Source organism: Lissotriton vulgaris, chromosome 4_1, assembly GCF_964263255.1.
Source record: "Lissotriton vulgaris chromosome 4_1, aLisVul1.2, whole genome shotgun sequence".
NCBI classification, from domain to species: Eukaryota; Metazoa; Chordata; class Amphibia; order Caudata; family Salamandridae; genus Lissotriton; species Lissotriton vulgaris.
Genome location: NC_141691.1, coordinates 435,165,431 through 435,181,016, shown reverse-complemented (window position 1 = coordinate 435,181,016; position 15,586 = coordinate 435,165,431). Strand labels below are relative to the sequence as shown.

Sequence of the window (15,586 nt, the reverse complement as noted above, 5' to 3'; positions counted from 1 at the left end):
GTATTCTAATATTTACAGAATACTTGTTTATTGTCTTCTAGCTCTTTGAAGCCAGTAAATGCAGACAGCATGATATACACGTTGAGAAAGGCCTGCATGCTCCATTTATATTATATGTACATTCGTCTGACATGCATATCCGGAAACTGTAGCATGGATCTGGCCCTCCTGGACATATGTTGGACACTCCGGACTGACGGCGTTCACCCTGGGGCCACACATCACGGACAATACTAAATTTTCAGAAACTTAAACATTGATCGCTAAACGATTTCCAGTAAGATGTATTCTGTACAAACGTATTTCATAAAAATATCTCTGCACCAGCGGGGACCAGTGTTGGGCTCCTCATTAAATATCTCCCAGAAGCAGCGCTGTCACCCCCTTCTTCTCTCCCCCTCCTTCTTATTTTTGTTAGGTGACATACATCTCAAGTGTGCAGGATTTTAGCTGTATTGAAACATCACAAAAATGCATTTGCAAAGCTCCAGGTATGGAGTTAGAACCTGGTGGCTGTCACTATCTTCTCACTACAGATCTTAGGCAGTGTTGTGCAGTTTTTCTAATCGGCCTGTTTTTAATTTGTGAATTGGAGTTTTAGTAGCCGAGTGTGCAAAGACCGCCTTCCCCAATGTCAAAATCAGTCTAAATTGGCACCCGTTTCCCTTGGTAGGCACGGTTGTTGGCTTGTATTAGAACATGTAATATCAGCTTTATTAACCATCCCTGTTTCATTCCTTGACTCGTCTGTCACTGATATGAATGAAGTGTACCATCTTCTTTTCAACATGTTGAAGGACACAGCGTCTGAAAACTATTTTCTTTCCATACTTCAACACTTGCTGCTCATAAGGAACGATTATTTTGTCCGGTAAGTGACCTAACATCAGTGTTTATTTTTTATTTCATGACCAGTGATTTTTGTTCTTCTGGAATGCACAAATATATTTCACATGCATAGTGCAATGTGTGGTATTAGGACCTGAGGCTTAGTATACCTCACGTAAGGTGCATACACGTTTTTCAGTATTATATTGTGAGCACGTGATAACTTAGTCCACACAGAACCTAAGCCAAGTTTCTCCTCTCACCTTAGTAATACCAAATGGGCTATTTTAATTTTGTTTAACCATTTACTCTGCTTAAAGGCATATAGTCACTAACTATCCCTCTGTATGTTGAAGTATGTTTGCATTAAAATGAGGTTGGCAAATTGCATTCAGAAACACGAGCCAAGTTCTTCATAATACCCTAAAGTACTTTTCCTATGCCTCTGCTGGGCACAGGCATGGCACACAGGACCCCGATGCTTGGGAAACTTATTTGACAACTTCATTGTTATGCATTTTTTCAGAAACGTTGATAGTATTGTGCCCTTTATTCTGATTTCCTTGACCCCCCTCACAAGTGTCCTACCTCGTGGCTCATGAGAGTGGCTAATGGCTTGCCAAAGGTAATATTTTGCAGCGGCCGAGATTTCGAGGCTGATGTTGAATGCATGGTCACCCTCCTCTGACCCGAGCCTCACTTCCCTATATTGACGCCATCCTTTATGCTTATTAAAGTTCCCACCAGACCACAGTGTACCTGTGAATCTATTGGTGTGAAAACAAGTCTCTCCTCCCACTTAATGATGGGAACTTGTTTTCATCCCTGCATATATATGGTTATTGGCTACCAATCATCTCTGTATTTTTCTCACTGTAGCACACTGACTTTTGATTGCTCTGGTGACATATTCCACCCAGGTGTTAAGTACACTCTTTGTTCTTCCCTGCTGACATTTACACAGGCGTTTTGTCATTTCAGCTTTCTCTATCAGGCTTGATCTGAATGTTCTCTTGTGTAGTGACCTCCCCTGGGACCACCCTCATTTTAGCATCTTTCCAACTTACACGTTTTTGAGAGAATCATGGTGTTTTTTTTTATTTTAGAGACTAGCTATTTGCTGGTTGGTGTGTTTAGAAATCGTAAAAAAAAGCACTCCCATCATCAAATTAATAGTAACTGAAAATTACCAAGTTTATAATGTTGACTTTTGGGACCATAGCTCGTCCGTCTAGTGGTGATCAATTTTAATAGGTCTTTCAGTGGAATTCATTCGATTTTTCCCTGATTACCATAAAATATGCGGCCTCTGTTTTTTTCTTCAAGTAGTTCTTCTAAAAAGTGTATTCAAAACATTGCTGGTTAAAAAAAAAGTTCACTCATTTCATGTGTGTACACTAACATAGCAGACAATTATTGATTGTTCATCGCACAGGTACGCATGAAAAAGTTACATTTATGTAAATACATTCTGAAGATTAGAGGAAATCTTTGATTTTCTTTGTTATCGGTTTATATATATTTTTTTTCTCCAATTAATGGCAGTGTTGCCACTTGTGAGTTTTCCTCTAGTAGTGTCAATTTAAGTGTAATAAATACGTAACGATATTTGCCCTGTTAGAAGCACTAACCCATCGGGAAATACACAGATGTGATTACACGATATTCCATATTGACATTTCACTCAGTTTCAGTCTTGTGTAAATCTCACTCCTCCAGGCAGCAGATGAGCCATCACTTTTACTTGAGGAGAGAAGGAAACAAATAGGCTTACACATTTGTGTTAAAAAAAAGAGTATTTATACTACATCCGTTTGACATTATTCCCAAGAAGACTAAGCTCGGATATTAAGAAGAAAATCAAAGTATGAGTGCCTCTCATCACACAAGCAATGTGCACATTGTAGGGAAATGACTCCTCCTGCATCCTATGCTTGGCTGGGCTAGGCCTTTCCTACGGGTAGATATTTGGTTGATGGACAGGTGATATTTCCATCACGCTTCCAGTGTCACAGTTGTGAAGAGCAGAAATCTTATGTCAACCTAGCTCAGCGTCACAACTCTCATACCATTTTCATTTCAGTGTAAGGAGAGTGTTTGAATAGCAGTGTCTAAATAACACTGACAGGGATGACAAGGACGCGCTCTGCAACCACCGGCATGCGCCATTTTCCTACAAGCACCAAAGTACAGTTTCACAATCAAGCCCGCATTTGCCTGTCTCCATCAGCTGCATCTTCCATGGCTTACATTTCGCAACAGCAGATCCACAGATGGACATTTTCAGAGCAGACCCTTTGGGCGGAAGAGATGCAGGATCAACAAGCTTTTGCAATGCAATAGGTCTCGCATTTACGAGAGTTTGAGCTATTGGCATTGTAAATGACAATGCCTTTTATTTATGTGTTGTTTTTAAAACAGATAAATAAAAGGCATTGTCATTTACAATGCCAATAGCCTAACCTCTTGCAAAGGCGAGATCTGTTGCATTGCAAATGCGTTCAGCCCCCGTGCTATAAAGATTTTTTTTAGAAAGCGTTGCCTGCCTGCAACAGCAGGCACGTCAAAGCTGTTTGAGAAAATAGTGCTCGGAGGCTGTAATTAATGCCTACTGAATAATATCACATGTAACAAGCAATGTCCTCATGGGAGGTTACAAAATGAGTCAATACCGTACTAGGGAGGAACTATATAAGCCTTTTGACGAATGAAAAGCCATTGTTTATAGTGGACAATGACACAAGCCAATGAGAAATATGGGCAGAGATTGGGAGGAGCTTCAAGTCCATACCTGAATACTACATGTCTCGCAGAGCAGTGCATGCACTGCCCAGGTTCGACCTAAAAAAGAGTTTAAGGCGCACGTCTTTAAAGAACACAACATCAGAATGATTTGACAGTCTAGAAACCAGCTGCTTCTCCTATCACTTGCTGACTTTATGATCCACTTTGGTCCTGAACAGTGCTCCGCTGTCTTAGGCTAGGTTTGCGCCATAGAAAAGCCACATACATTTTGTACTGACGTCCTCTCAGGCCTTGTCCATGCTTATATAAAACTTCCAAAAATAGCAAACATCTCTCCTCCAAGTCTGTATTGTTATTACCAATTAACTAGCCCTATCACGTTCCACAAATTACCCACATTTTATTTTCAACAGAGGACCGTCTGCTCATCATTTATCACTCTACATAGCCTCACTTAACCTGCCCTCGGGTCTGTGATATCTGTCGGTTTTAACTCGATTGGGTTTCCCACCATTTTGATTTTTTTGAGGGAACACAAAACAGGTATGGAGACCTTAAAAACAGCAGTGATCCTTGAGCTGTTTCAGACAGATTCAAGGGCCCCTTTAAGAATGTTGTGTGACCTCTACATTAAGAGAGAAAAACCTTACATTGTGTGTATGAAAAGAAACTCTTGTTTGTCATTAGAAAGTTTGCGTCAGCTGGCTTATTACATAATAACATATATTGTTGTTTACTTTTCGAGCATTTGGAAAGAGGGAGATTTAGAAAAACAGCATGGTAATTTCCCACATACATTAACAGGAGGATTTTTGCCACCATAAGAAAAATGAAGGATAGGCATTTTTGCTATGAAAATCGTATATCTCCTCTCTGCAGCGGGCGTGATGGCATGCAAGAAATACTTTCTTAAAAGGTGCATCTCGGACTGCAGACACGCACTTCATTAGGGAACTGCGTGGAGACTTTTTCACTACATTAGCAGGCATCGTACTCACCTCCTGCCCATTGTACCTCGCCAGGTCCTCCTCTGTGAAGAGCCTCACCGGTTTGGTGTCAGGCGGACTGTGCTTCAGAGTGACGTCTTCCCCAGAGACAGTAGAATATACATTATAAAGCACCGCCCCCAGGATATACAAGTAAAGAGACATGTTGGAGGGAGCGCTGTGCGGTCACTGAGCTCGGACACCCATGCCTAAGCATCAAATAAATCACAAGATCAGTAGTACAACAATATTTTCTTTCGCTGCTGCTTCTGTGCCAATGCGGGCAAATTATTTCCCAGTTTCAATCAACAAAACTACTCCTCGTTGGGGAGTAGACATAGAAAAGGGACAACACGTGGAATTGTTTAGAACTTGCCTCGAGCAATTCATTGATATAGTAAGGATGACATGAAAATTACACTGGCTTTCTCTGTTTAACAATACGCCTTTAATGCCTGTCATCCTGATCCATTCTGATCCATGCAATAGCAGTTGGGAGGGAAAGGGGGGCAAGCCACACCGACAACCATGTCGTGTGTGTAAAATGCTGCTTTATTGAAACAGGTGCATATCACAATTTTATTAACACTGGCACCTTGCCTTACAAAACTAAAACCTCTCTATACATCAAATACCTGACCCCTTCTTTCCCCCCCACCCCAACGATACCCACATCATAAACCCCCAACCTGCAACATACATTAAATAACTTACAAGAGAGAAGGAGCTTCGCGGGCAACCAAGATGGCCGCGTGAGCTCGGAGCTCCGAAGACCCTCCGATCCTCCGCATTAATCCTGTCACATATCCTTATCCGCGTTTGTGGAATATTAACTGTGAACCGACGCTGCCACTGGACCCGTTGTCCGAACTCAAATCCGACGTTCCTTGGCGCAGTTACACCGTGTGGAAGTTTGCGAACTGCAGTGGGACCAGGGGCCGGGGCTGGCGGGTGCGACACTGCCAGACGGAGGTGACGAGGCGCACGACTGGCTGTTCCGGCCCACAGCAGAGCTGGCCTAGTGGCGGAGTGAGCGCGTACCAGACGGAGTGCGGTGGAGCAAATCCCTAGCATCGGTGGGCCGGTGAGGCCCGGTGTGTGGACAGAAGAGGTGGCCCCGTGACTAACCATGGCTGGCAAAGGAGACCCCGATAGATCAAAGCCTCGGGTCAGCAAAAAGTCTACGTACTCGCTGTCCAACAATATGGAGCGATACGCTCAGCCGAAGGGCTCGCCTGGTGTCTCTGCGAGACCCAAGGACCTACATCGAGAAGTGTCGCGTGAGGCTCAAGACCCTACGCTCCGCGACATAATGGGCGCCATTGAAGGCATGAAGGCCGAAATGCACCAGCAGCATGAGGTGATGGCGCGAAGGTGGACACCCTGGCAATTGAAGTTAACCTGATTAGAGCGGACTTGGGCAAAACAAATGAGCGAGTCAAGTCGCTGGACATCAAGACCTCGAGCCTCACCACGGACGTCTCGGACCTGCAGACCGAGGTCCGGAACTTGAAGTCGGCCAACGACCTTTTTGCGAGGAGGCTTGAGGATTATGAGGGTCGGGCAGGCGGCAGAACGTCCGCATTATCGGTGTGCCGGAGGGGGCCGAGGATTTGGCTGTGGACCTTTTCGTTGAGGACTTGGTCTAGAACCATCTAGCCCCTAAAGGACCTAGTAAGTTCTTCTCCGTGGAACGGGCGCACAGGATGCCTGGGGGCCGGCCGAAGGAGGGAGCCCCTCCGAGACCCATCATCGCCCGAGTGTTCAACTTTAGGGACCGTGACTCCATTTTGCAGGCCTCAAGGAGCGGTGGGCCATTGAAGTTCCAGAATCCTGCCATTAACTTCTTTCCGGACTTCACTCAGTCCGTGCAGAGACGGAGACAAAGCTTCATGGGAGTGAAACGGCGCTTGCGGGACATGGGCATGAAATATGCTATGCTGTTTCCTGCAAAACTGAGGATCGAACATGGCGGCCGGGCGCTGTTCTTTGACTTGCCGGAGGTGGTGGCGGACTGGCTCGACACCTTACCCCAGTGGCGTGAAGACAACGAGGAGTGGTCGGAAGAGGCTACAAGCGGCCACGACCGGCAGGAGTGATGAATGGCTACAGGACTTTTTGGACAATGGGTCTACCTTAAGCAGTCTGGTTTGGTAATCCTGTACTTATGGGGGGCTTTCCCTGTATCTTTCTATTTGGAGGATGGGGGGGGGGATAGGGTCACCTCCTTTCTCCTCGGGGGCTTTTCGTAGATTAGTTTTTTCTAGGGGCGACAGGCACACTGCGAGTTGGGTGGGCTCTTTAGTCTAATGCAGGGGTGCAGGGTAGGGGGTGGACGGTTTCCCTGTTTTTGTTCATGGTTTGATCCCTTTTTCTCTTCGTTCCCTTTTTGGCAAGGCAATTGGTGGTTTGCTTCTGGTAATGTAGCGACTGTGGCCGCTGAGTTTGGGATGGGTGTGGATTTCGATGATGGGGGGTAGGAAACAATGTTTTATGCTGGAATGTCAATGGGCTGGGGGACTGTATTAAGAGGGGTATCGTACTACAAATGTTCAAGAGGTGTGTGCCTGATGTAATACTGTTGCAGGAAATGCTTTTGGTTGGGAACACGTGCCACGCACTCAATAGAAAGGGCTTCAAAATGGTGGCACACTCGGGGTTCTCTTCGGGGTCCCGGGGGGTGGGGATTATGGTGCGCTCGACCCTCCCCTTGGAGATAGACTCAAGAGTGGTCGATGAGCGAGGACGTTATGTCGCCGTCACGGGGAGGTGGGAGGGGCGTACCCTGGTTTTAGGTTTGATCTATGTCCCCCCTGGGCTGCAGACGGACACCTTCAAGGACCTTGGGGGCGCCATTTTAGGTCTTCCTGAGGGGCTGCTTCTTATGGGAGGCGACTTCAATGCTGTAGGTTCAGGGACGTTACCCATCCAGAGACCTCCGAGGTGCGCAGACCTGGCTTCCTGACTTTCTAGACACATTGGGACTTGTTGACTGCTGGAGGCTTCTGCATCCTACCCAGCATCAATACTCGTTTCATTCAGGGGCTCACAGTAGCCTCTCCAGAATTGATTATGTCCTGACATTAGCGGCCCACGCATCGGCGGTCTCTGAGGCCAGACTGATGGCGAGGGGCATCTCGGACCATTCCCCGGTCTGGGTGTCCTTCAATTTTGATATTGGGGTAGCTGAGAGGGTGGCGCCGATTAACCCGTGGTACTTTCGTGATCCCAAGACTCGTGGACTCCTGGCCAAAGCCATGGAGCTCTACTTCTCTGAAAACACGGGCTCGGTTACATCCGCTGTCTCCCTATGGGAGGCCTTTAAAACCGTCCTGAGGGGGGAGGCGTTCTCATTAATAGCTGAGGTGCGAAGACACAGGGACGTGGACGTGGTGACAATTGAGTCCGATATAGCGGAGATAGACTCTCAGTTGGAGGTCGGCCCGACGCCGGACCTCCTACATGCTCTCTCACTCAAACAGTCGGAGTATCGAGCCATTGTCACGGAGGCGGCAAAGGCCATGGGTCGAGAGCAGCAGGGGCGAATCTATGAGGTCGGGGACAAGGCCGGCAAGCTCATTGCCTGGCTTGATAAGAAGGAAAGAGCCAGCCGCGTGGTCCCGGAGGTGCTGGGGGAGGATGGCACGGTTGTCACCGACCCCAGTGCTATTGCTCTGGTCTTGGCTGAATACTTTGTGTCCGTCTATGCCTCGGCCTCCGAGATGTCGGAGGAAGACTCTGGCGTCTTGCTGCGAGACATAGAGGTACCGTGTTTGTCGGAGACTGAAAAAGAGGACATGGATAGGGACATCACGGTGGACGAGATCGCTCTGGCGATAGGCTCCCTGCGATCTGGCAAGGCTCCTGGCCCCAACGGCATCCCAGTGGAGCTGTATAAGATTAAACCGGATCTCATTGCTTCGCCCTTGCGGGCCATGTTTCTTGAGGTGTGGGAGTCGGGTACACTTCCCCCCGACCAGAGGCTGGCCACCATTGTGGTCATTCACAAGGAAGGGAAGCCCAGAGACTTGTATCGGTCGTATCGTCCTATCTCGTTACTGAACGCCGAGCCCAAGATCTTGGCTAAATTGCTCGCTAACCGACTGGTTGGAGCAATTGGCGACTTGGTGCACCCGGACCAATCTGGCTTTATCCCACATCGTAACACCGCCCTCAATTTGAGAAGGCTCCACGGGGCCCTCGCGAGGGTCCGCACCCTCCAGGAGCCGGCCATCTTGGCGTCCTTGGATGCCACGATGACCTTTGACTCCCTTGAGTGGTCATACTTGTGGGCGGTGCTGGAGAAGTTTGGATTTGGTCTGGGGTTCATAGGATGGGTCAAGCTCCTATACGCCAGCCCGCTTGCCAACGTGGCGGTTAACGGCCGCGCATCGGCTTAATTTGCTCTCGGCAGGGGTACCAGACAGGGATGCCCCCTGTCGCCCCTTTTGTTTGCACTGGCACTGGAACCACTGGCGGCGTGGCTGAGAGGGCATCCGGACATCAGGGGAATCAAGTGGTCCCCGGGTTTTGAGGATAGGGTGTCCTTGTATGCAGATGACATTCTCCTGTACCTCACCTCGCCGTGTATGTCCCTTATTGTTGTATGTGATGTACTGCGCACCTTCGGCAGACATTCTGGCCTCGTCATTAATTGGTCGAAGTCCCACCTGTATGTCCTGAGGGGTGAGGTCCCGAGGCTCCCGCGGGACTGTAACATACAGGTCGCGAGGCAGGAGTTTAAATACCTGGGTATCTACATTTCTGCTGATCCCAAAGTACGTTATACGAACAATTTGCTTTCCCCGTCTTGCGCGCCGTCGGCGCGATTTGGAGGGGCGGCGGAATTTGCCGCTTTCCCTGCTTCGACGGGCGGCCTTGTTCAAAATGATGGCCCTGCCCCGATTTCTATATGTGCTTCAGAACACCCAGGATCTGGTCCCGTCTGGGTATTTTAGAGAGGTCATGGGCCTACAGCGGACCCTGCTTTGGGATGCTAGGCCGCGCATCGCCATTACTAAACTGACCCTCCCGTGGTATGACGGAGGGATTGCGCTGCCTAACATCCGGAGGTACTATTGGGCATCTCAGCTGGCTGCCCTTAATCACAGCTTCTATGGTCCAGCCATAAATCCGGGCTTTGCCATGGACCGGTGGCTCCTGGGTGATGGGAAATATTACAGGGCTCTGTACTCGAGGTCTCTGGATGGAAGAATGACAGGTCCCACTAAGACAGCGGTCCACATCTGGAGAGCGGTGACGAAGGCACAGGGGTGGAAAGGCAGACTCACGATGGCGACTCCACTCTATGATTCTGATCTGTTGGGTAAACTGTGGCATACCAAGGGGTTTGACCGCTGGGACTTGATAGGCATCTCTAGGGTGGAAGACTTGATTGCTAAGAGACAGGTCAAATCCTTTGAAGTGCTGCAAAGAGAGTTTCAGTTGGGGGAAAGGGAGTTCTTCAGATATGCCCAGTTGAAACACGCCCTTCTGGCAGTTATGCCGGAGGGTGAAAAGATCCCTGAATCTTCCCCGTTGGAGGACAGGTTGCTGGACGGCTACATGCCCGACAGCGCTATCTCACTGACCTACATGAAACTGATTAACGTCCGTACGGACCTTCTTCTGGGGGTGCGAGATCAGTGGACCCGTGATGGAATTGAATTGGACGACGAGGACTGGCAGTGTGCGGTCTCGTCCCCGAAGGAGGTGCCAATTCCAGCCAGACTGAGGCTCGTACAATTGAAAATCCTACATAGGGTTTATGTCACAGGCCCCCGACTGATCCACATGGGCCACTCGGTGGATGGTCTCTGTCGCCGAGGGTGTGGTTCCCTAGCGACCTTCATGCACATTATATGGGAATGTAGGGCGGTGGCTGCATATTGGAGGCGAATACACGTAGTGATGGGTGAAGTAACTGGAGTTGACTTGTTGGCTGAAGCCCGGCGCTGTCTGTTAAATGTGTGGGGCCCCACGGATTATACCAGTTCACAGACTCAATGGGTCACTCTAGGCAACATGGTGGCAAAGAGGGACATTGCACAGAAATGGGGAGCGACTTTGCCCCCCACAGTAGAGATGTGGAAGGCTAACATGGACTGGTGCATGTTCCGGGAAAAGACGGTGTATGTTGCCAGAGGTAGGCCCAAGAAATGGAACAAGATTTGGGGGCCCTGCAATGAGTATAGGGGTGATATCTGCCTCCCGCCGGACACAGCGCCCTCGGAGGAGCGACTGTCCCCTTAGCTCTTGACTCCGGCTGAATTACTGGTGTACAATTGTCCTGTCTCCCTTCCCCCCGTTATCCATACATATGACCTGCTCGCATTTCTTATTCCGCATACAGGCCCATTCTTCCCCTGGTGTGGGGCGATGCCGCATTCACGTTCCTTTGCCTTGCCTTCTTGCACCGTTTAGGTGCTTTTCCTTTATTGCACTGTTTTTTTTTTTTATAAAATAAAATAAACCTCATATGATTTTGCACTGTATTCTGTGTGCACCACTCATGCTGCATAATGACTTGCTGCCTAGCCTCCGGGATGTATGGCTGAATAGCTGTGTACTACTGAGTTGTAAATAAAGGTTTCCCCCCCCCCCAAAAAAAAAATGAATAATAACTTACAATACCAATAATATTACCCAATCTTACAATATAGCATTTATAAATCCTAACCTCCCATGACCTAAAATCCTACCTGCCTTTAGGCAACTGTAACTAATGAATCTCTAATGTAAACTTCCTGCCTGTTTTACCTTTCCATTCTCCTGTTCACAAACTTCCCAAACTTTACCAGAAACTACAAAACTCCAGCCAAACATGGCCAACTTTCAAACAACCCCTCCACCCAGGAAAAGGTGGGAGAGTAGGCATTTACGCCGCCTCCCCATTTACCTTCCCCCCTGCCTCCTAGCCCTAACTCCTGCCCCCTTTACCCCTGCCTATAAACCTAGCCCCCCTACTACTCCTCCAGAAAAGATGCCCCGTTCAGCCTCTATGCACGCCTAGCATCCTGGCCAGTACTTCCCTCAATTCCAACAAATACAAATCCATCCCAATCCTGGAAAAATGGACCCCGTGTCCACAGAAAAACTCTGGTGTGTCGTATCTGATATCTTTGTGCCTGATCCTGGCAAAACCTAACTGGTGGAAGAAAAGCACTATCACCACGTTTACCTTTCTCTTTGCCTTGTCCACAGCCCCTGGGATCACAGCGCCCCTCCAAACCCTACGCGGCACAAACTCCGTCCACACTACTGCACACCCTGCCCATTGATGCTTAATTACTTCCAAATCGCGCTTCATGCTCCTCATAAGTGCCAGCCCCGTCTCTTTAACCATATAGTTTTCTCCTAGGTGAATGACCAGGGCATCGGGGCACTTACCAGCCAACAACATCCTATTCAACACTTCCAAAAGTTCTCTCCAGAGCATTCCCCCTTTCCCTTTTCAACAAACACTTAACAGTTCTTTATTAAAGCCAAGGTTCTCCCTGAAATAGCTGGAGCAGGCCTGGTCCTGATCCCACTTCACAAAAGAATGGCCCATGATCCAAATGGACATTTCCCTGGCGAGGGGACCCATCACCGAACCTGAAACGAGAAACATGAAAGAACACAGGGAAAATACATAACTGCGCTACAACGGGCCGGAAGCGCTGCACACATAACTCTGCTAACAGTTCGATGACCACCTGCCCAATCTGTTTGCGTCTGACGCAGCACCAATCCGGAATGAATGAGTCCCAAAACATTTACCATCCACTCCCAGGAGGGTCAAGGCCTTCCTCAATAGAGCCAGGAGCTGCGAACCTTTTGCCGTCCATCCATCCGCATGTCTGAACACCAATTCCAACATGTCTGAGGCTAAAGCCCTCCGTCTCATCCCCCACCTATACGGGCAAGTCAAGCCAGAGACGGTCGCCTGTAAAGAGACCCATTGCCCCCGCCCCTCTGATCCGTTTTTGATTTTTCTCAGCCACAAACAGACCCTGTTCCCTCTGAGGGAAACCTCAGTCCATAACGAGCCCTCCCCCATTTTGTACCCAATAACTACGAAACCTGGAAGGCCCCCACGAACATCCACAACATCAATGTGGAAAATAGGCAAAGCTCTGAGTCGTCCCTGCATACCATTGGCAAAGTCTGCAACACTCTCTCCAAAAGATCCCATGACAGGGGGTTCCTGACCCAAGTCGCCCGCCCACACTCCAGACCCACCCTTTCAACAAGCGTGAACCAATTTCCCCCGCTGACGGCACGTAACCCCTCAGGAGCTTACCCATGAAAGCGATCCCTGCCAATTTATCCGCTATTGTGACTCTCGTGAGCCCTTTTTCGATCAAAGACAGGATAAATTGTTTTACATCTTCCTGCCAACCTGCCATTGAAACCCGCTGCCTTGCCCCGAACCAAAAACTCTTCCCATGCCGTTGTGTATGCCACCTTCGTCCATTGCGCCAGTGACCCTAGAACCAGCTACAACATCCTGTGCTGCCTACGTGCCACAAATGAGCCAGAATGCTGGTCGGGTTCTTGTCCTTGGCTAGCCCACAGATTCTCCCCCACTGTGAGCGAGACAAAGCAAATGCTATGTCATTGTCCACCCCTGGCACATGCACTGCACGAAAGGCAATATCATGCTGCAAATAACCCAGCACAAACAATCTTAGCAACTTCAAAATGTGTGCATCCCTTGTTGACTGCCGATTTACAATTTCTACCACTGCCATGTTGTCTATCCTGAAAGTCACCCTCCAGTGAGCCATCAAATCCCCCGCAGCAAGATCGCCACCACCAGCTGGAAAAACTCCAGGATAGCTATGCTTCGACCCCGCCCCCCATTCCGTGGGCCACCGTTCGCGCACCATTTGCCCTTCCTAAATAGTCCAAATCCCTCGCTCCCTGCTGCGTCTGAAAAGATCTGCACATCCCAAACCATGTTGTCCCGCATCATTGGTACGCCATTGAAGTTTTGTAAAAAGAACTGCCACATCCTCAGGTCCTCCCTCACCCCTGCTGACAGCCTCTCATGATGATGCAGTGTTTTCTGTCCCGCCAGTGCCCTGCCCAGTCGCCTACAGAAAGTCCGCCATACTTTCACAACCGTGCATGCAAAGTTCAGGTGACCCAATAGCACCTGTATTTCCGTCACCGTGACTTTATGCTGTGCCAACATAGCTGCCAGTAGCCCCAATATTTACTGCTGTTTATCTTCTGGTAGGCGTGCCTCCATCGCACCGTGTCCAACTCAATTCCTAGAAATTACAGTGCCGTACATGGCCCCACCGTCTTTTCCGGTGCCAACGGCTCACCCAAATCCCCCATGATCTCTTGGAACCTGTCCAGCACCTTCTGGCAATCCGCAGAGCCTGGGGTGCCCACAAAGAAAAGTCATCCATGTAGTGCGTTACTTCTTGGTGTACTGTCTGTTCCGTGAATAACCATTGTAGGAACATACTGAAACATTCAAACAGTGCGCAAGACATGGAGCAACCCATCGGCAGTGCTTTGTCCACGTGCTGCGGCCGTTAAACAGGATCCCCAGTAGGTCCCAATTGTCTGGGTGGACTGGAAGCAGCCAGAAAGCTGACTTGATGTCGCACTTTGCCATCATCGCTGTTGCTCCCGCGGTCACCACGAGTGACATGGCTGCGTCGACTGATGAATATGACATCGTGGTCTATCGCTCATCAATAAAATCATTTACCGAGCCACCTTCGGGCCACAACAGATGTTGTATGAGGCGAAACTGACCCTTCTCCTTTTTTGGCACTAACCCAATGGGTAACACTATCAAATTGTCCAGAGTCCAATCTTCAAAGGGTCCGACCAGGCTGCCCTCACTAACGTTGTTGTTCAATTTCTCCTGCACCACCTCAGGGTGCTCTTTAGCTAACTTCAAATTGTCAGCCCAACGTCTCTTCCTCGGTCCGTCATACCCTAGTCTGAACCCCTCTAAAAACCCTACCCGCAGACGTTCCGCAGCCCCCGTGTCTGGATATCCCCGCAGGGCTGCGACCAACTTGTCTCCCTCAACCGGTGTACGATACCTTAGGCCCAGGCCCCTTGGCCCCTCTCCCGCCCACGGGCTGCTGCTAATTCGTAGACTGAAACCCCCCTATCTGTCCCTGCTGGTTCCCTTGCTGCTGACCTTGACCTCCCCAGCATTTATCCATGGCCTGCCCACTCTTCCCCCAGGCCGAGCATTCATGTCGGAACCTGCAATATTCCTGTGTGCACAATCCTTTATTATAATCCCAACATGTCCCTTTAGATCCTGACTGTCCCCTCCCCATGCCCCCACCCTCCCTCAGGTGGGGCGGCCCTGAAAGGGCTGATACACTATGGGCAGCCCGGTGGCCGTAAATATGGTCTTCCCTGACCCTGCCAACCCCATTCTTTGCTGCCACAGGTCCGTGTCCAGCTCGCCCCATTTCGCTTCAGGGTCCCATGCCATGTGGACCCGAAACTCCTCGTCATATTGGGCCCAGGCATATCCCCCCCCCCCAGTAATCTGAGCCTTTCTGATAATGTCCATGTATTTGAACATGGCAACTGACCTCTCGGGGAACTTCTCACAATATACGCTGGCATAAATAAGGAAAGTCGCAGTCCAGTTCTCTATTGTAAGCAGCACCTTTGGCCTTTTCTGTAAGTCATACTCCTCCTCTTTCGACCCTTCCTTTGCTCTAACTTCCCTGTGCAGGAGCTTCAGTATCTCCATATACTCTCCCTTCCATATGCACTCCTTAGTAGCCAACATCAAATGAGCCCCCAATGGCTTTGTGACACCCATATACGATAACCATTTAATCTTCAACTCCTTACACTCCAATGTGACTCTGGACTCCCCCGTTGTGTCGTGTCCTGCTGTGTCACCCCCGGACCCCTTTTTTCCGAGTACCCTAGCCCCTTACCCAGGCCATCTCCTGTAGCCGTGGGCCCCTTACCTGTGCCATCCTTCCCTCCGGACGCCTTACCTGCGTCCCCCAGTGCCCTTTCAACCGTTTCGTCTGTTCCTA

General features: G+C 49.3%; 1 protein-coding gene across 1 annotated transcript in view; it reads left to right on the top strand.

Moving 5' to 3' along the window:
• Positions 1-15,586, top strand: part of DIAPH2 (diaphanous related formin 2) — a 3,821,702-nt gene that overhangs the window by 1,202,509 nt on the left and 2,603,607 nt on the right. The window contains exon 12 of the mRNA XM_086964614.1: positions 755-871. Within this exon, the coding sequence (XP_086820740.1) occupies positions 755-871 (117 nt within the window). The remainder of the gene's footprint in view (positions 1-754; positions 872-15,586) is intronic.